This window comes from Pelophylax lessonae (genome assembly GCF_965119305.1).
Source record: "Pelophylax lessonae genome assembly, chromosome: 5".
Taxonomy (NCBI): domain Eukaryota; kingdom Metazoa; phylum Chordata; class Amphibia; order Anura; family Ranidae; genus Pelophylax; species Pelophylax lessonae.
Window position 1 is genome coordinate 119,953,543 of NC_138772.1, and position 21,988 is coordinate 119,975,530.

At 43.1% G+C, this 21,988-nt stretch overlaps 1 protein-coding gene across 1 annotated transcript in view; it reads left to right on the forward strand.

Annotated features, from left to right (window-relative positions):
* Positions 1–21,988, forward strand: part of RAPGEF5 (Rap guanine nucleotide exchange factor 5) — a 473,922-nt gene that overhangs the window by 448,979 nt on the left and 2,955 nt on the right. Inside the window, exons 24-25 of the mRNA XM_082257324.1 lie at positions 578–642; positions 9,133–9,187. Of these exons, the coding sequence (XP_082113450.1) occupies positions 578–642; positions 9,133–9,187 (120 nt within the window). The remainder of the gene's footprint in view (positions 1–577; positions 643–9,132; positions 9,188–21,988) is intronic.

A 21,988-nucleotide genomic window follows, 5' to 3' on the forward strand; every position in this document is an offset into this window, starting at 1 on the left:
CTTTGGCACGATTTTAATGCGTTTTGAGGTATATAGCCCTGAGCCATTGCTCAAAATCGCGGCAAAATCGCGTCGCAAAATAGCGGTAAAATCCTGTCGCATAAGTGTGAAAGGGGCCTAAATCAAGGTTACACGGCAACCAATTGTTTGTTCCTCTGCTGTCTAGCACCAGAATGGGGGGAAGGGGTACCATTGTTGATGACAGGTCTTGCATTGTATGATGATGTCAGAGTGAGGTGCAGCAATATGACCAGGTGGAGATGGGCAAGAAAAACAGCTTAGGGGGACTAGTTGTCACAACTGGAGCATATGAGGAGGAAGGCTGCCATATCCTGAATTAAGGTAAGCATTCCTCTGTATTACATCATCCCCTAGTAAACTAAGCATCACATTCTACATCAGTTGGCATTTTTATTATTTTATGTCTTCCTGGAGTTTGGTTTTACATTTCAACTAACCGTGAATCACTGCCACTGTTGACAGAGATTAACTATTGTTTTGTGGCAGCACTGCAGATTCTGTCAAAAATGTTTTAATTTGGTCAAATGCAGTCATTGATCTGTTTTATTTCTTTTAGATGTCACGTTCATTCATGAAGGAAATAAAACATTTTTGGATAACCTTGTCAACTTTGAAAAGCTGGTAAGTTATTACACATTTTTAAATTAGGTCTGTCTAAAAATACATTATGCATGTTTTTATTAATAAAAGTGCAATAAGAATAGGTATTAAGCAATTGTATTAAACCACAGTAACAAATCAGACTTTTGTTGTACTAATCTGATTTCTAAGATCTGATTGTATCCCAGTAAATTTTACTTTACTAAATCAAATCTCTCAATATGTTTAAAAATGTTGGTAAATAAAAAACAATTAAAAGAAAAGTATTGCTTAAAAAAAAAAATTATACTCACCTAGGGAGATGCAGCATCAGTCCATTGCTGCATCTCTCCCCCGCTGGCTCTAAAACTGAGAACTAAGCGGGCAAACACCGCTGATCACTATGTTCTCAGTGTTCCGTGAGCTGAGAGCCAGTGACTGTCAGTCATCTGCTCTCTGCTCTACCCCTCCAGTTCTCACTGGATCGCTGAACAATGGAGGGGGGCGGGAGTGGCTGGCTCAGGCTCTCAGCGGCTCAATTCAAGTCTGAGCTAGCTGCTGGTCCTGGATTCTGTGTCCTGGATTCCATTCAGAGCCTGGACTGACACTGTGACGTCAGCGACATCAAAGCCCGCCTTTGGCTGAATATGGGTCACATGAATGCATACAGATAAAAGTGGTCCATGCGGCGAATCACTTTTCGAAGTGGCAGGCGAGGTGCCCCCCCCCACCGCTTCCCAGTGGTTCTGGGCGTACGTTACTAATTGCTGAGCCTGAGATCAGTTTCTTGCCATAGAGACAATCGATGGCAAAATGGATACCACTCATCTCTATGCTCTTGGAGCACCGAAGTGACATCATGATGTCACTTCTGCTTTTCTGACATGTAAACATGTTTTCTTTTTCTTAAAGCAAAAGATCCCCAGATCTTTCCATAAAGAGGCCCTGTCGTGCTGTATTATTATTACAAGGGATGTTAAAATTCCTTGCAATAACAATAAAAAAGAGTCGGGTCTTTTAGACCCCAGATCTCTCCATAAAGAGGCCCTGTCATGCTGTATTATTATTACAAGGGATGTTTACATTCCTTGCGATAGCAATAAAAGTGATAAAGAAAACGTTTTTAAAGGGACAGTGTAAAAATCAAAAAAATGTAATATAATAAAAGTAGTAGTGAACGCTTACGTAGGTCATTCCCACATATGTAAACGGTGTTTGCACCACACATGTGAGGTATCGCCACAAATGTCTGAGCGAGAGAAATAATTCTAGCACTAGACCTCCTCTGTAACTCTAAATCGGTAACCTGTTCTTAAACATCGCCTGTGGAGATTTTTAAGTACCAGTAGTTTGGTGCCAGTCCACAAGCACATAGGTATCTATTTACTCGGCGTAACATCATCTTTCAAATAAAACAAAAACATTGGGATATATATTATGGTTTTTGTTTCCTTTTTTTAAAATTCATTTAAGTATATTTCTCCCAAAAAATTGGGTTTCAAAATCCGCTGCGCAAAAACCGTGTGACAAAAAATTGCAATGACCACCACTTTATTCTCTAGGGTCTCTGCTAAAATAAATATATACATACTGTTTAGGGGTTCTAAGTATTTTCCTAGCAAGGAATGCAGATTTTTACTAGCAAACAAAAAAAAGGCTGGGTGCTTAAGTGGTCTCAGACCATACTATGCTTGTGCCATATTATCAAGAAACTCTATGGGAACTTTCTTAAATACCAACATCATTTCAGCTAATTTTATCTGATAAACTTTGAAGTAATCACTTTCTTTATTTTTCTTTCTTGCTGTGAGTGTTTATGCATAAAGTGCACTTGTAGTAAACAGAGTATTTTTAGCTGAATCCTCTCTGTTGATATGTTTTAGTTCTGGCTAAGTGACATGTTGTTGTGATGTGGCTCATTAGTCTCTTCTGCCCCTGAAACACCCCCCCACCTTGTGTTGTTCTCCTTCTGTGCTAAATCGAAGCTGCCGGGAGATTGATCATCAGGAAATCATTTCCTGCGTGTGCTGCTTTGGATTGTTTTGATTTTCAGAAGCAGCAAACACTGCATGCGGTTTATGTTTCCAGCTCTGCTGTTTGGCTCTTCTGAAAGGATACAAATAGGTTGTCAACATGTCTTAAACCGCCATCAGCCTAGCAGATAGCGTTTGTTATTTTGGATGCATTGTGTCTATTGTTTTGATTCTGTCATAGCAGCTTTGTTCCTGAGCAGGAAGAAAATTGGCATTTAAGCCTTAGTGTACATGTGACTTCAAGTCCAGATGTGGCTAAACAATGAGGGTCGGATTCAGAGAGCATGACTCCAGGAGCATCGGCCACCTTATGTTTTGTCTAATAGCTTATGATACACTGCTGCCTGTTCAAATCCTGACTGCAGCATTTCCTTTACCTCATAGAAGCAATGATTATGTCAGGACCCAGACTTGAACCTGGGACTTCTGCTGTGTCTGGAAATGACTCTACTTGCTGAGCCACCTGGAATGTTCAGGTGAGGCTGGGTCATCTGTCAGGGGGACCTGCCTGTGTTCTTATCCTGCTGGTTCCTGAGTAGAGCCCCGTACACACGCGTCGAACATTGGCAGGGAATTTTCGGCCAACGTCCGATCTGCCGATTTTCGACTTGTTAGTATGATGCTTCCGACAACCAACTCCGACTTTTCGGCCGAAAAAAATCTGGTGTGCAGACTATAAAATTTTTGTTGGCTGTCAACACAACGGCCGATTTTCGTGCAGTCAGTACAGATTTCCACAGGGAAAAATCTGATGAGCAAGTCTGGGCATGCTCAGTGAAGAAAGAACACAAAGAAAGCAACCCAACACATGACATCACTTCTGAAGTAGAATTTTGTTGGACGATGAAAATTCGTGTGCAGTTTAGGCACATTCCAACCATCAAAACACAACTCTGGACAAAAGACGGACGATCAGTCGGCCGATAATCGTTGCGTGTGTACGGGGCTTGAGCTTCCACTGCTATAGCTACTGGTCTTCGAGCCTGACCCCTGATCATGACAGATTATCAGCTTCTGGCCTTACATTTTCTTTGATAAGAGTTGTGAGTCATGGTCATGTGTACTGATGTTGGTGTTTTTTTTTTTTTTCTTTTTAATCAACTCTAATAGACACACTTAAAATGTAAATGTATAATTCAAGTAGTTGTAAAGTTTTGTTAAAAAATAAATAAATAACAAACACGTTATAAATACTTACCTCCTATGTGCAGTTGGTTTTGCACAGGGCAGTCTGGATTCTCCTTTTTTCAGGTCCCTCTTCTGCTCTCCTGGCCCATCCCTCCTGTTGAGTGCCTCACAGCAAGTCAGGGGCAGGTCCAGAGTCTAGTGTCGGGAGGGGCACTGCCAGAAAATTAGGTGCTGCTTACTGAACCAATCCCTGGAAAGGGAATCCTGTCAGACAGTGTCACTATTCTTCCCTCCTATGCGGCTGGGAGGAAGTGACATATTAAAGTGATGAAAGTGTTAAGGCCAGTCGTGACAATGGCAGTGATCTTAACACTTTTATCAACTTCACTGGAGATCCCAACCTTTTTGGCACCTGAGACCGACTGCGTGAAAGAAAATTATGCCAAGGCCTGAGGGCGGGTAATGCTGTTTTTCGCAGGCAATTTGTCAGGGCAATGGCTGGTGTTGGTGCTTCAATCATCACGGCACCATATTTGATATGGTGTCAGAATGATTGAAGTACATTTTTCCTATTATTACATTGTAATATAAAATGAAATAGTTTAACTCACAATAATGCAAAATCAGTGGAGCCCTGAGCTTGTCACATGCCAGCGTTGCCTGCCACCAGATGCAGCTTGTCACTTGCCACGTTACTTGCCACCAGATGCGGATTGTCACTTGCCACGTCACCTGCCACCAGATGCAGCTTGTCACTTGCCACGTCACCTGCCTTAACCACTTAGAGTGCCCCTTAACATAAAATATGCCCATCAGCGTGTTTCTTAACCACTTAAGCCCCGGAAGATTTTACCCCCTTCCTGACCAGGGGGTATTTTGCGATTCGGCACTGCGTGACTTTAACGGACAATTGCGCGGTGGTGCGACACTGTACCAAAACGAATTGACGTCCTTTTTTTCCCACAAACAGAGCTTTCTTTTGGTGGTATTTGATCACCTGTGCGATTTTTTGATCATGCGCTATAAACAAAAAAAGAGCGTCAATTTTGCAAAAATAACAATATTTTTCAAATTTTTTTATATGAAATTCCCCCCCAAAAAAATGCAAAAATCAAAATTTTTTAACATTTTCGGCCAATTTGTTTTATGCTACATATGTTTGGTAAAAAAAATCGCAAAAAGCGTATTTTGATTGGTTTGCACAAAAGTTATCGCGTTAACTAACAAAGGGAAAGATTTTTGTCATTTTTGTTGGTTTTTTTTTAACGCGTAATGGCGGCGATCTGCGATTTTTTTTTGCGGTACTGCGACTTTGGGGCGGACAGATCGGACCCTTGACTGATGTTTTTGACACTTTTGGGGTTATCAGTGACATTTCTACAGTAATCAGTGCTATATATATATGCACTGTTACTGTAAAATTACACTGGCAGTGAAGGGGTTAACTTTATTTGAGAGGGAGGGGCTGTGTGTGTCCCTAGGGGCGTGATTCTAACTGTGATTGGCTGTGGCTTGAGCTGTAGGAACACTGATCAACGGTCCTACATAGTAGACCCGTATGATCAGTGTTTCTACATGGGAGAATGACAGGCAGCTTGTTTACACGAGCTGCCTGCCTTTCTCCCTCTCCCCCGACGATCGCAGAGTGACCGGTCACACGCCCGGGGGGGGGGTCCATGACCCCGCGGGAGTGGGAGCGCGCCACCGGCGGCGTGCGCGCGCTCCCCAGAGCCTCACAGGCTAGTGACGTATATATACGTCACTTTGCCTGTGAGGGGCTGACCGCCGCAGTATATCTACTTGCGGCGGTCGGCAAGCGGTTAAGACCCAGCTTGTCACTTGCCACATTACTTGCCACCAGATGCCAATTGTCACTTGCCATGTCGCCTGCCACCAGATGCAACTTGTCACTTGCCACGTCAACTGCCAGCAGATGCAGCTTGTCACTTGCCAAGTCACCTGCCACCAGAAGCAGCTTGTCACTTCCCACGTCACCTGCCTTCAAATGCAGCTTGTCATTTGCCACGTCACCTGCATTCAAATGCAGCTTATCACTTGCCACATTACTTGCCACCAGATGCAGCTTGTTGCTTGCCACCTCACTTGTCACCTAGAGCGGATTGTCACTTGCCACGTCGCCTTCCACAAGATGTGGATTGTCACTTGCCAGTGGCTGTGTCCCAGAGTGAGGGCGGACAGTGAAAGATAATGTATTCTCTCTGCTGCCCACGGTTGCACAGTGAGGGCGGTGTTCTGTCAGAAGCTGAACTGCGGTGATGCTGGGCAGGTGGTGAGAGATGATGTCATGTCTCTGCTACCTCACGCACCTGCCCGCCCACTCAATGGCCTGCCCGCTCACTCACCTGCCCGCCCGCTCACTCATCTGCCAGTCCACTCACCCGCTGGCTTGCTCACCATTTTCCCTGCCTGCTTACCTGCCGGCCAGCTAACTATTTTCTCAGGGGAGGTCCTTTGCCCCCCTGGATCCACCCCTGTAGGAAGAAACTTGCTATGGGAGGCACCCGAGTCGATTCGCAGCTCTGTGTATCTATTCAGACATGGAGCTGCCGTTCGGCCCTGCCTCTCTCTCTCTCCTCATTGGGTAACTGACTTACCCAACTTACGCCAATGGCGCCGCTGCTGTGTCTCAGCCAATCAGGAGGGAGAGTCCTGGAAAGCCAATGGGAATTGTGCACATCGTTGGACAGAGATGGGGCTTGGGTAAGTATTAGGGGGTGCTGGGGAGGCTGTTACACACAAAAGGCTTTTTATCCTAATGCGTAGAATGCATTAAGATAAAAAAAACCTTCTGCCTCTACAACTCAATATACAGTAACTAGTAAAATATGTAGGTTGTTATTCTTGACCTCCTTTTAGAGGTCAACTGGCTATCTGCTAGAGATGAGTGAATGATTTAGATTTTTCTCTGACTGTTTAAGTATTACTTTTTTTTTTTTAGCTTTGAATATAGTGGAGAAGGATTAGAACAGTTTTTATGGCTGTCTTTGCCCCCATTAGGAGATTCACCCTCTGTATTTGTCCTGCTTACCATTATCTTTGAAAGTAAAAGAAAATCCAAAATTTTGGATTCTCCCCAGAAAAGTAATTGAGGGGAAATCTTCATATGGAGACACTAGTTCTGGTGACCTGGGGGTCCCCAAGGAATTCCTTTAATTTGCAGGATTTTCCTCTCACTTCCTATTTTGTTATGGGACAGGTAGTGAAGAGAAATTTCCACAATGGGACACAGATGGCAGAAAAAAAATCGGACATAATCCTTTGGCTCGGTTCACACCTTTTGTAGTTTGCTTTTGATCCGTATCTGCAGTGCTTTTTGCAGAAGATTTTTGTACACACGTTTTTGAGGCATTTTTCATGTGTTTTTTGATGCATTTTAGGTTTTGCATTTTTTATGATTTTTTGGGGACAATTTGTTGTTGAGTGGTATAAAAAATGCAAATCGCTGCAAAATCATGGTAAAATCGAGGCAAAAATGCAATACGTGCTATTCTGCAGCTTCTCTAGTGAAGTCTATTGAACCAAAAACGCACCATTTTGCTTTTTTAAAAAATTCCCTGACTATTTCTAAAAACACAGCGGCGTAAAAAGCATAGATGTGAACGTTTCTCTTAGAAAACCATGTTAAATGGACTGTAGTGTGTTTATCCAAAAAGCTTAAAAAACATATAGGTGTGAACTGAGTCTTACTCTATCCAAAATGGAAAGAAAACATTTTGCCTATAGTTCGACTTTAATCTTTGGCGTGGAGGCCTTTATTTGCTTTCGTGGGTAAATATTCAGAATCACTGGGAATATAGTTGGAGTTCCAAAAAGTTATATAAAGTATGACTTAACAGTTCACTAATTGACAAGTTGCACAACAGCAGCAACCCTTCCCTCTCTAAAGGGTAACACGCCCAGTGTATGGAAAGAATAAGGGCAAATGGACTTTGTTGGCACTAACAGCCGGACACTAATGTCATAAAATGAAATATTTTATTAAGAAATTATTAAAAACATACTAATTTCTTAATAAAATATTTCATTTCATTTTATGACATTAGTGTCCGGCTGTTAGTGCCAACAAAGTCCATTTGCCCTTATTCTTTCCATACATATTTTGATTAGGACGTGGCACATGCTATTTTAAGTGTCCACAGCGTCATCCTGTGTTGACATCTTTTTCCCTCCCTTTCGATAACACGCCCAGTGTGACATCACTGACCTACTAAGGAAGCACTATGGTTCCTTACTAGTAGAGTACCTGATTTACCTATTGTATACTAACCCTCCTCTCAGCAAAATAAAAACTAGTCCTGCTGTTCACTATAATTTCACACAAAAAGTCAGATAAAATAGAAATATTGCTGACACTGCACAATGTATGCACATAGTAAGACATGCATCATTGGATCCATATAAAGCTTCGGAAGAGTATTTGGAAAGCTGTACATGTGTTCCAACGTGACTAATTAGTGCACAGGAAATCTTAACCATAGGTTATATATGCATAATATATGCGGACTTACCAAAATAACTTAATTGACATCAGAAGAGGAAGTAAGGCTCAGTGACCAATCTTTAGCTGAAAGCTGGTCATTATGCCTCCACATAGTACTAATGAAAGGCACAATCATGATGTCAGAGTAATAGGAGCTGAGTGTGGACATTGGCAGAGATCATGAATGGCTATGTGCACAGAACAGTGTGATTGGAGCTGCATGGTGCCAGAGAGAATTATCTTTTTCCAGCACATGGCTTCTTATCCGGTGTAATCCCTATAGTTTTCCAAGTAACATCCATTGCTGAGCATTATGTTCATTTTATAAACACACAAGCGCTGCCCATATTACTCTGCATATTGTTCCACTTCTGCAGCTGTGTGGGCCAGATAAAGTGTGTGAGTGCATGAATTAGGACTTTTTATAGTAAACTGCTGTGTGCAAAATACTCCTTTATAAATAAGTGCTAGTGCTGCACTTAATAATTTTGAACACTTGAGCAGTTGTAATATTACAGAGGTGCGATTTTAGGGTGCATATTGTCAAAAGTAACGTTAATGGGATCTAAGTGGTTAATAATCAGGGACAGTAAGCCACTTTATGTCCTGACTTTTGTTCTTGGAATAGAAAATTTGCATTATACAAAGACTGAAATAATTATGGTAATTTCTTTGCCAAATACTTTATTCTTAAGTGGCAGAGATAGGTTAATCCCTGTGAAAGAGAAAATCTCATTTATTTCAAGAACTTTGGAAAAGACTGCAGGCGAAGGATTTATACTGTATTACATAAATTCTGTGCAGCCAGGGCTTGATATTCTGTCCCGTCACATGCTGATGCCTTTTTCTTTGCCTCTTTTTTATTTTCAGCATATGATAGCTGACACAGTCCGATCACTGCGATACTGCAGGAACAACCAGTTTGGTAAGTTATCTTCTCTGGATAATTGTGTAAGACAACAGTAATAAACAGTAATTAATGGCAAACCAACTGTTGGTTGTATGAACTACTACTTATGCCACTTCAACAACATGTACCTTAGTGCCTAAAAGCATACGTTACTTGTGTCTGATCACTCATTAAAACAACCATTATTCCTAAAGCGACCCTTTCATTGTAATCAAACTTTGTAAGGACAATATTGAATATTTACTTCCACTGCTTCCCACATCGCTGATCTCTGCAGTATTGAATATAAACCTCTGGCTGAAGCTTCTGCCTACTCTGACACTCTACTGAGTGGTTCAGTTTGCTATCCTCTGTATCATTGCTATGTATTGTGATTTACGGGCTGGCAGGAGGAACCACAGCATGCAGCTGGGGATTAGTAAATAGAAACTAAATCTAAAGTATCAGATTCTGCAGGATCTTTAGCAGTCAATCCGTCCTTACTACTGTTTGGGTTACATAGACAGCAGGAGAGCTGAGTATTCAATGGGGTTGATCTATTAAAGGCAAGTTGACTTTGCATTTTGCATGTGCACTCCTTTTCTCTTTCTTTCATTGACAGACACAGCTCCAGATCTTCTTGATCATTGGGTCATGTTCCCCCCTACAGGAGTAGGGCACTAGGCAGGAAACAACTTTACCATGCCTATGGGGCAGTCCCAGGGGGTATATTCCCACTCCCTGCTACAGGCACCTAGTTCCCTGCTGGGATCTCTGGTCCTAGCATTTTTATCTTTTTTTAAACAGATTTTTTTCCTCTTTTACTATTCTCTATTCATGTGAGAACTACAATCAACTGCCAGACTGGGCGACGCACTGTATATTCTAGATCCTTACAGTCTCCCCAGTCTGGCCAGTGAGAGTGACCCGATATCAGCTCTGCGCTAGGTCAGCTACAACATAACCCCAGTTAATAGGGGGCTGGCCAGCGAGTTAAAAGTCTCACGGGGACACTCAGACCTGGTCACGGCCTGAGACGCAGCATTCCTCTGGCCCGCAGCACCCCCATTCCAGGTGTTAACTCCTACCTTTCCTCTTTCTTTCTGATCGCCGCACAGCGTGCGGCTGAACACTCTGCTCTGTACCTAGGTCAGTGGTGGTGAGTCCCTGGGCGAGTAAAAGGTTCTCCCTCTTCTGTGCTATAGCAGCAACTCGGTGTGCTGGGACCTGTGGTGCCGCTTGTGCAGTGGTGGGGATTTTTTAGCAGCGTTTTTTTCTATTCTGATAAGGTAGTTCCTGGGTTAACCATGGAGCCCCTGGAGCATGTTTCACCACCTGACCCCCTCCCAGAGGTAGCGGGCCCTCTGGGGCCCAGTCCGCTTTCTCTGCTATGACAGTGGGTCTGGAGACACTAGTGTCCAAGGTGGATATGGTCCTGCAAAACAGGATGGGCAAAAAGCTTTTCCCACCTTCACCTGCATCCTCTGTCTCAGATTCTGAGGTTTATTTGAATGCCGCGGACACGAGTCACCCTACTGGGTCTGCATCCACGCACCCTGTGTGCTCTGATAGTGAGGATGGTTCCTCTTCCACTACAGCTGCGCACGAAAAGGTGCTAGTGGATGCACTGATTGTAGCAGTGCAGTAAACTTTAAAACTGGAGGATGCAGCGGCTGTTGCATCGGAGGAGCCTGTATGTTTCAGGACCCACAAATCCACTAAGGCGACAAAGGGGTTTCCTTTTCCTGTCTATTTTGACAAAATTGTCACAAGTCAGTGGGGTTCACCAAAATGCACTGTCGGGGTACATAAGAGTTTCTCTAGAAGGTATCCTTTTGAAGAGTCCCTGTTTAAAAAGCTGACAGTCCCACCTGTGGTGGACTCTTAAGTTTCCAGGTTAAACAAAGCCACCCTTCTCCCAGGGGGGGACTCTCCATCTTTTAAAGACACTTGTGACAAGAGAGCTGAATCTCTGGACCGGCATCTGTTTACCATCCATGACCAGTTCCATCCTTAGACCGGTGTTTACCATAACTTTGGTCTCCCAGACCTTAACGAAATGGGCGAAGCTTTTGCGCCAGGATTTGGAGGGGGAACAGATTTCTCTTAACCTTGTGTAACTGTTGGACCAGTTGGTCCAGGGGTTGAGGTTCATCTGTGATGCCTCTATGGATGCGGCTCCCTTGGTCTTCAGAGTATCTGTAACAGCGGTGACTCTGAGGCGCATGATTTCGCTCAAACATTGGTCTGCGGACCAGGCTTCCAAGAAGGTCCTGTCTGATCTCCTCTTTGTAGAAGATCGCCTGTTCGGAGCTTCCATGGATGAAATCATTAAGGGTCTTACAGGGGGGAAGAGCACTCTTCTTCCACAGGCTACCAGGAGCAAGGAGGTTAGTCGCAAACGTGGCCCCTTCTTCCCGCAGAGAAGCCCACTTCTGCCTGAAGGGGCACCCTTACCCGTATCTGGGGTGGGGGAATGTCTTTGCTTTTTCCGGACCTGTGTACCTCCTTGATTAAAAAAAAAGTGGGTCCACGAGCTGATCCAGTCCAGTTACAAGATCAAGTTTCGGTCTTCACCTCCAGCAAGGTTCTTCCCTTCCAACCTGCGTTTGTCCCCGAGTTGGTAGTGAACAAGCACATGGAATTTGTGTGAAACTAGTCTACCATATCCATCCTGCTGTTCCTTGTACCTCTGCATGCACAAATAAAGAACTTCTTCACTGAATTTCCTGGTGGTGTGCGACCAATTTCTTCTCTGCATCTCAGATCGCCTGCGCGTTCTCCGCAGGGCGGTGCAAGATTTACTTCTACAAATTCTCTTTACTCTTACTGTCCAATATTGAATTTATGGATGTGGATGTGGGCAGTTGTCCCTAGAACTGATATACATATTTACCTTCATGTATTTACTTCTACTAGGGGTTATTGTATCAGTTCCCGATTTGGAACGTTTTCAGGGATTTTACTCAAACCTGTTTACTGTTCACAGGAAGGAGGGAAAAGTTCATCCAATCCTGGACCTCAAGGCCTTAAACTGCTTTGTGCGGGTACAAAAATTCTGGATAGAGTCCATTCGCAACAGTAGTGGCATTCCTTCATCAAGGGGATCTTCTGGCCTCTATAGATATCAAGGACGCTTACCTTCATATTCCAATATGTCGGACATCTGCATTTTTGCAATTTATCAATTTGTGGCATTACCCTTTGGTCTAGCCTCAGCTCCTTGGGTATTCACAAAAGTGTTTCGCCCTGGTGCTAGCATTGTTGCATTGTTGCATCAGCGGGGGATTGCGGTACTGGGGTTCCCCAGACTGTCTCCTTATGGGAGCAGAGTCTCCTGCTGCCTTGAAGGACAGCCTGGACATCTCTGTGAAAAACTCTCAAGAGTTCTGATGGAAGCTGATTTTCCCAAAAATCTGCTCTAGTTCCGTCCACCAAGCTGGATAAGGTAGATCAACACTTGGCCTTGGGAACCATCAAGGACCAAGTTTCGGCCTTGGCGATTTTCTTTAAACGCCCTTTGGCTACACACTCTTTGCTTCATACTTTTATTCAGGGGGTCTGCCACTTGGCTCCCCCGGTGAGGTCTCTGTTGCCTCCGTGGGACCTAAACTTGGTGCTGTCGGTTCTTCAAAAACCACCTTTTGAAAACATTTGTGAGATTCCTCTGCTCACTTTGACACAGAAGGTAGCCTTCTTGATGGCTATTACTTCTGCATGCAGGGTGTCGGAGTTGGCTGCGTTGTCTTGTCGTTCGCCTTATATGGTGGACAACAGAGACAAAGTGGTACTTTCGTCCCGGTCAGTCTTTCCTTCCTAAGGTCGTTTCTGGTTTCTATTTAAATGAAGACATTGTGTTGCCTTCCTTGTGTCCTAAGCCTAAACACACTAAAGAGATTGCCTTACATTCCTTGGATGTGGTTTGGACAATCAGGGTGTATCTGCCAGTGACTAAGTCGTTTAGGAAATCAGACTCACTATTTGTCTTTAAGGATGGACCTCGTAAAGGGCTGGCTGCGTCTGCTGCGACCATTTCCAGATGGATCATGCAGACGTGGTGCAGGCTTATTTCATTAGGGGTCAAGATACTCCTTTCCCTGTTAAGGTGCATTCTACCAGGGCGCTTAGTGCCTCTTGGGCTTTTCCTCATCAGGTGTCCGTGGTGCAGGTTTGTAAGGCGGCCACCTGGTCGTCTTTGCACACTTTCACAAAATTTTACAAGGTGGATGTTGGCGTCTGCGGACGCTGCCTTTGGCCGCAAGGTTTTGCAGGCTGCTGTTTGAGAGGACTAATCCTCTTTGAGGGTGTATTTTTCAGGTGAGCTCCAGTTGTTCCTGATTGAGGTCTTGTTACCTGGTTGGCTAGGTTTAGCCTTTTGGGAAGTTTTTTTTCTGCTGTGTTTTCCCACCCCTCATGTTTGACACTGCTTTAGGACGTCCCAATGGTCAAGAAGATCTAGAGCTGTGTCCGTCAATGAACGAAAGACAAAATTGGATTTTTGTCTTACCGTAAAATCCTTTTCTCTGATGTTCATTGATGGACACAGCACCCACCCCTCTATTGAGTTAGGTTATAGTTCTTCTGACACTGTTTGCAACAAAACTGAGTGCCTGTAGCAGGAAGTGGGAGTATACCCCCTGGGACTGCCCCATAGGCGTGGTAAAGTTTTTTCCTGCCTAGTGTCCTACTCCTGTAGGGGGCAGCATAACCCATTGGCCAAGAAGCTCTGGAGCTGTGTCCGTCAATAAACATCAGAGAAAAAGATTTTACGGTAAGTCTAAAATCCAATTTCCCTCAGAGCTTAGTGAATGCGGTGAAGCTCTGCTGATTTTTAAATCATCCAATCGTGTGCAAGTAAAAATGCTGTTTTTTTAAATTTCTTTCCACCTAATTGGGTTTTCTTTACAAAGTGAAGCTTCCCCACATTCACTAAGCTCTGGGGAAAATGAGTGAAACTGCACTTGCAAAGTGCAGTCTAATTGCTTTTAGTCTTTGCAGTAAACTATTGAATGTAAAGTCTGATTTTAGCAACCAGGTTGATTTATAGGAAATGTATGGTCATTTAAATTATTTTAGATATATATGTAGAAGATATTATCTTGATTTAAATTATTTTTTTAAGCTGTGTTATTGTTTAAAATGCATGCTTGCTGATTATACCTTACCTTTACTTTACTCAAGACTGTACAGTGTATTCTCACAGGAATGCAATAAAAGACAAATGTGTCCCTCTTAACTCGTAGGAACACACTCCAGCTTACACATTCCAATGTTATTTCCCTTTATGGGCAAATCTTTACTGGATTACTGATTCTTAATTTCAAAGGTCTGAGTCTCCTTGTAGCTTTGTTTCCCAGGTCACTGCCCAGATTGCCCATATGGTAATCCACCACTGCTGATTTGGGTACTTACTTTGAGACTTGCCATGTTATTTACATGTACCTGGCTTGGAACTGGGGCATGCAGTCAGCTTCTTTCTCCTCTAAGTTACTCTTTCACACAAGCCTATGTAAATCATATCATAAAGAGGCAGCAATAAGTCCGCATGCACACAGGATGAAAGTCAGAGATGCACTGTTCAGCCCCGCTGCTGGCAGCCTGTAAAACATCTGTGAGAGGCTGAAAGCTGCTGTCACTGTATAGTGCACCGAATAATACTAGCCTTTAAAGCTGTATGCACTCAAGCATGAATGCACGGAAGGCAAGAAATTTGTTTTCAGGCAGTCATCCCTGGGTGCATACTGGCCTAAATGTTAGTACTACCTTGTGCACCATGCAGCCCTGTCCAGCCACAGCTGGACATTTCTACAGACTGCTGGCAGCAGGGCTGGATGGTGCACCTCTGCCTTCCATCCGCACTAAAACACTAGAATTTCATACATCAGGGCTAAATGCCCAGTGTTCATTAGGCCTAATAGACATTGTAAAATTGTGTGCATATTCCTTATATAGAGATACAAATGTCTAGTAAAGTATACTAGGCGTGAAACATTATGTAAATGTAATGCACATGGCTTCTTATCCAGTGTAATCCCTATAGTTGTCCAGGTAGCATCCATTGCTGAGCATTACGTTCGTTTTATGAACACACAAGGGCTGCCCATATTACAATATGCAAATTGTGTGCATATTCCTTATATACTGTAGAAGGACAAATATCTAGTAAAGTATACTAGGTGTGAAACATTTGGTAAATGTAATGTTATCAAAACATTCCAAGTTCCTTATAAAGCACTGGAGAAAGAGAGAAAGAGAGTTTTAGTTATGTAAGTTATGTATTAGTAAAAAATATGGCAGCACCCAGGGGAAAAATAAAGTGGAAGATAATGCAAACTATAGCTATTCTTAAAAACATTTCCTCCCCATTCCTCCTACCTATCCCGCATACCCTGTATAAAAAAGAACTGTATACTTATCTTTTTTAATTGGGTTTGTTCTGGTCATGTGATCCAGCAGTTCTAAGGGCAATGGGAGCCCATGGGGTACATGGGTGACATCAGGGCACTGGGAATTCAAAGCCATTGTCAAGTGCTTACTTACACAGGGGAGCCATGTCTGCTGAATCACATGACCACACAGGAATAAATAAAGGTAAGTACAAAGATCTTTTTTTATACAGGGTATGCAGGATAGGTAGGAGGAGGGAACATTTTTAAGAATAGTTATAGTTAGCCTTTACTAATATTTTAAGGGTTACATTCTAACAATAATTTCCAGACTGACAGACTTGGTTGAATCATTTATTGAACATATTAGTCAATGGACGTATAACAAGTGCTTTTTTCGGGTGAAAAAAAAATCCAGATGTGAACCATAAATGCTTGCCATAATAATATGGGGTATTCCTAATAATGCTACAACACTGCGATAATTATATATCATTGGAGATTGCTGACTTTATTATTGCTAAATCCAAAACAAGAAATTGTTTCTGAATGTTATAAAAAAGTGTTCCTTATCTCAAACACCAGCAGTAGTGTCATATTGTTAATGAAAAACCCCATCAGACACAATAGATTTTCTGAAAGCTATTTTTGATTGTCATTGTTACTGTGTCTATAAAAATAGCAGATTGAGAACAGTATTTTCACCCCATAGAGCGTCTCATTACTCATCCACAGCTTCAGGGATTGGATACATTAGGAGATGATGGTAAATGAGGATAAAAGCCCTCAAGGCATAATATCAGCAGTGTGAATTTTATAAAGACATTATACCAATCTGCCAAGTCCTTGTGAAGACTTTGTTGACCATTTAAATACTCAGGGGATTCAAGTAATCTGTATCTGCTGCTGGTATCTGGGAATGGTGTTAAAACACGTATGCAGACCTGCCGTTCTAACACAAAGCAAATAACCTGTGGGCCTAATGCATATTATGTGTTTGATTATAGACAGAAGACTGTACACAGAAATCACTGAAACAGAAACTGGCCCGGCTCAATGTGTAGCTCAACTAATAAATATCATTTAAATTCCAGCAGAAGAGAAACATTTCATTCTTGACTAAACCCCAAAAAAGGCAGTAATTACCCTTTAGAAAGCCCCTTGCAAATATTGTATTTAGTTGATCCGCTTGCAAAAACAAAAGTGATTAAAGGACTGAATGCATTTGAGTAGAATACCAGTCATGCTATAAATTGCTAAATTCCTGAAATCACCTTCTCCCAAGATAGAGATTGTAGAGACGTCTAAATGATTTCAGTTGAACTGTAGAGTAGATGTTTGCTTTCTTGTTTTTCTTACTGCAGTATTATCCCCACTACAAACATCTGTAGAATGACTTCTATTTTTATGATGTGTGTGTGTGTATATATATATATATATATACATACATACTCATTATCTCACAAAAGTGAGTACACCCCTCACATTTTTTGTAAATATTTTATTATATCTTTTCATGTGTCAACACTCAAGAAATTACACTTTGCTGCAATGTAAATTAGTGAGTGTACAGCGTGTATAACAGTGTACATTTTCTGTCCCCTCAACAAAATAACTCAACACACAGCTATTAATGTCTAAACTGCTGGCAACAAAAGTGAGTAAACCCCTAAGTGAATTGTCCAAATTGGGACCAAAGTGTCAATATTTTGTGTGGCCTCCATTATTTCCCAGCACTGCCCTAACCCTCTTGAGCATGAAGTTCACCAGAGCTTGCCAATGGAGTCCTCTTCCACTCCTCAATGATGACATCACAGAGCGGGTGGATGTTAAGAGACCTTGCGCTCATCCACCTTCTGTTTGAGTATGCCCCACAGATGCTCAATAGGGTTTGGGTCTGGAGACATGCTTGACCAGTCCATCACCTTTACCCTCAGCTTCTTTAGCAAGGCAGTGGTTGTCTTGGAGGTGTGTTTGGGGTCGTTGTCATGTTGGAATACTGCCCTGCGGCCCAGTCTCCGAAGGGAGGGGAACATGCTCTGCTTCAGTATGTCACTGTACATGTTGGCATTCATGGTTCTTTCAATGAACTGAAGCTCCCCAGTGCCGGTAGCCCTCATGCAGCCCCAGACCATGACACTCACACCACCATGCTTGACTGTAGGCAAGACACACTTGTCTTTGTACTCCTCACCTGGATGCCGCCACACACGATGGACACCATCTGAACCAAATAAGTTTATCTTGGTCTCATCAGACCACAGGACGTGGTTCCAGTAATCCATGTCCTTAGTCTATTTGTCTTTAGCAAACTGTTTGCAGGCTTCCTTGTACATCATCTTTAGAAGAGGCTTCCTTTTGGGATGACAGCCACGCAGACCAATTTTATACAGTATCTTACAAAAGTGAGTACACCCCTCACATTTTTGTAAATATTTTATTATATCTTTTCATGTGACAACACTGAAGAAATTACACTTTGCTACAATGTAAAGTAGTGAGTGTACAGCTTGTATAACAGTGTAAATTTGCTGCCCCCTCAAAATAACTCAACACACAGCCATTAATGTCTAAACTGCTGGCAACAAAAGTGAGTACACCCCTAAATTAAAATGTCCAAATTGGGCACAAGTAGTCATTTCTCCTCCCCGGTGTCATGTGACTCGTTAGTGTTACAAGGTCTCAGGTGTGAATGGGGAGCAGGTGTATGACATTAGGTTTTATCTCTCTCAATTTCTCATACTGGTCACTGGATGTTCAACATGGCACCTGATGCCAAAGAACTCTCTGAGGATCTGAAAAAAATAATTGTTGCTCTACATAAAGATGGCCTAGGCTATAAGAAGATTGCCAAGACCCTGAAACTGAGCTGCAGCACGGTGACCAAGACCATACAGCAGTTTAAAAGGACAGGTTCCACTCAGAAAAGGCCTTGCCATGGTCGACTAAAGAAGTTGAGTGCACATGCTCAGCGTCATATCCAGAGGTGATCGTTGGGAAATAGACATAAGAGTGCTGCCAGCATTGCTGCATAGGATGAAAGGGTGGGGGGTCAGCCTGTCAGTGCTCAGACCATACGCTGCACATTGCATCAATTTGGTCTGCGTGGCCGCCGCCCCAGAAGGAAGCCTCTTCTAAAGATGATGCACAAGAAAGCCCGCCTACAGTCAAGCATGGTGGTGGGAGCAGTGGTGTATTTTGGTTTTGTGCTGCCCTAGGCAAGACTAAAATTGGGCGCCCCCCCCCCTCCCCCATGTAAATCTGCCCTCTCCTTTTTTAACGGATGTGACTCCCTCCAAAATTGAAGGACTACAAGTACCAGCATGAACCCCTGAGAGAGAGGGGGGATGAGAGAGGAGGGGTGAGAGAGAGAGGAAGGGTGAGAGAGAGAGGGAGAGAGAGAGGAGGGGTGAGAGAGAGAGAGAGAGAGAGAGAGGAGGGGTGAGAGAGAGGAGGGGTGAGAGAGAGAGGAGGGGTGAGAGAGAGATGAGGGGTGAGAGAGAGAGAGAGGAGGGGTGAGAGAGAGAGGAGGGGTGAGAGAGAGAGAGAGAGGAGGGGTGAGAGAGAGGAGGGGTGAGAGAGAGAGAGGAGGGGTGAGAGAGAGGGAGGAGGGGTGAGAGAGAGGAGGGGTGAGAGAGAGAGAGAGAGGAGGGGTGAAAGAGAGAGAGAGGAGGGGTGAGAGAGAGAGAGAGAGAGAGAGAGGAAGGTGAGAGAGAGAGGGGGGATGAGAGAGAGAGGGGGGATGAGAGAGAGGAGGGGTGAGGGAGAGAGGGAGAGGAGGGGTGAGAGAGAGGGCGAGAGAGAGAGAGAAGGGGTGAGAGAGAGAGAGAGAGAGGAGGGGTGAGAGAGAGGAGGGGTGAGAGAGAGAGGGGGGATGAGAGAGAGGGGGATGAGAGAGAAAGAGAGAGGGGTGAGAGAGAGAGGGAGAGAGAGATGAGGGGTAAGAGAGAGAGGGGGGTGAGAGAGGCGGCTCTAGCATCCACTGGCCAATAGACTCTCAGGTGAAGGGGGTGGCTTTTTTGCTGCCCCCCTGCAAAGTGCTGCCCTAGGCCTGGGCCTTGTTGGCCTAGGCCAAAATACAGCACTGGGTGGGAGTGTCATGGTCTGGGGCTGCATGAGTGCTGCTGTCACTGGGGAGCTACAGTTTATTGAGGGAACCATGAATGGCAACATGTACTGTGACAAACTGAAGCAGAGCATGGTCCCCTCCCTTCTGAGACTGGGCCGCAGGGCAGTATTCCAACATGATAACGACCCCAAACACACCTCCAAGACGACCACTGCCTTGTTAAAGAAGCTGAGGGTAAAGGTGAAGGACTGGCCAGGAATGTCTCCAGACCTAAACCCTATTGAGCATTTGTGGGGCATACTCAAATGGAAGGTGGAGAAGCACAAGGTCTCCAACATCCACCAGCTCTGTGGTGTCGTCATGCAGGAGTGGAAGAGGGCTCCAGTGGCAACCTGTGAACTCTATGCCCAAGAGGGTTAAGGCAGTGCTGGAAAATAATGGTGGCCACACAAAATATTAACACTTTGGACCCAATTTGGACATTTTAACTTAGGGGTTACTCACTTTTGTTCCCAGTGGTTTAGATATTAATGGCTGTGTGTTGAGTTATGTTGAGGGGACAGCAAATTTACACTGTTATACAAGCTGTACACTCACTACTTTACATTGTAGCAAAGTGTCATTTCTTCAGTGTTGTCACATGAAAAGATATAACAAAATATTTACAAAAATGTGAGGGGTGTACTCACTTTTGTGAGATACTGTGTATGTAAATATATATATATATATATATATATATATATATATATATATATATATATAGTGTGTGTGTGTGTGTGTGTTTGTGTGTGCATATATATATATATAAGTGTTTGGGCTGAGTGTGTGTGTGTGTGTCCCACTTTTTTTTTTTTAAGTGACTTTATAAAGCAGCCTTTCTCAACCTTTTCAACACAGAAGAACCCCTGAAATAACTTTCTGGTCCCAGGAAACACCCTGAGTATATTACTATATATACACAACTCATTGTATAACAGTTAAACCTTGGACTGCGAATAATGCTGGCCATACACTATACGAAAAATCTTTCAAACTAATTTTCGAAAAACGAACACTCGGCCGTGAGGGCAAACGATAGTGCTTTCATGTAATGACCGATAAATCGTTCAATGGACATAAATAAATCAATTTTTTGTTTGTTTTTCCACATCTGCCTGGTGCAAACAGTTTGGATGAGAAACACATTAACCTTTCAATTTATCGTTTATTCGGCAAAACATTTCCAAACTTGTCCTTTGTTTTTTCGGCTCAAAAACGTCACAACCGATTACCAATTTGTGCCCATTAACTGGCTGAAAAACAAACAAACTGTCCAAATGACCGAATTTCGGCCTATTTTTGTATAGTGTATGGCCAGCATAACTTGGTTTGAGAACGTTTTGCAAGACCAGCAAAATCTTTTATAAAGTTTGACTTGATAAACGAGCAATGTCGTGATATACAAGTAGTGTCACGTCAAAACTGAGTACTGTATAAAAGAGAAGAGAAGCTCCTCTAAGTGTAGCAATATTGTTACATTTAATGAAGGTACAACATTTAGCAAATTAAGATAGGCACATCTAATTATGCAGGCATCTGGGGTAAAGCTGTTCTCATAGACCATCCTCTGCACTGCCATCAACGTCATCCCTTCCACACTGCACTCCACACGCGCTTCAAGCCTTGCTTTCAGATCACTCTACTGCAGGGTAGTCTTCCCGGTCACAATTGAAGACTTACATCGGTGAGAGCCGGTGGTGCGGAGAACTGTCTATTTGGCCAGCTTTACCCCGAATGCTTGCAGACTTAGATGTGCCTCTTTTAATCATCAACCATGTGAGTTGCTAAATGTTGTACCTTCATTAAATGTAACCATATTGCTACACTTAGAGGCGCCTCTCTTCTCTTTTATACTCTGTAGCTCCTGCTGGATTTTGCTTCTAATCCCCTTGTGGAGGCTGCCATTTGTGATATTTTCTATGGTTACACAACCTATCACATTGCTATAATATTTTTATATGGACTATAAACTGAAGGATTTATGAATAAATGGTTGTGGAACAAATCATTTGAGTTTCCATTATTTCTTATGGGGAAATTTGCTTTGATATAAGAGTGCTTTAAATTACAAGCATGTTTCCATAACAAATTATGCTTGCAGTCCAAGGTTTTACTGTATTACAATGACTGTATCACTGTGTGTGATACATTAGTATGATGGTGAGTGAGAAGAAAGCTCCTTACACTTGTGGTCTTTGGGAAGAATTACCCGCTTAAAGATAGCTAAAAAGATCAATAGTGTCACTGGGAACTTAACTGAGAAACAGAAATTGCTCATTGCTCAAGGAATAACTAACAACCTTTGAAGGAACCCTAGGATTCTATGGAACCGTGGTTGAGAAA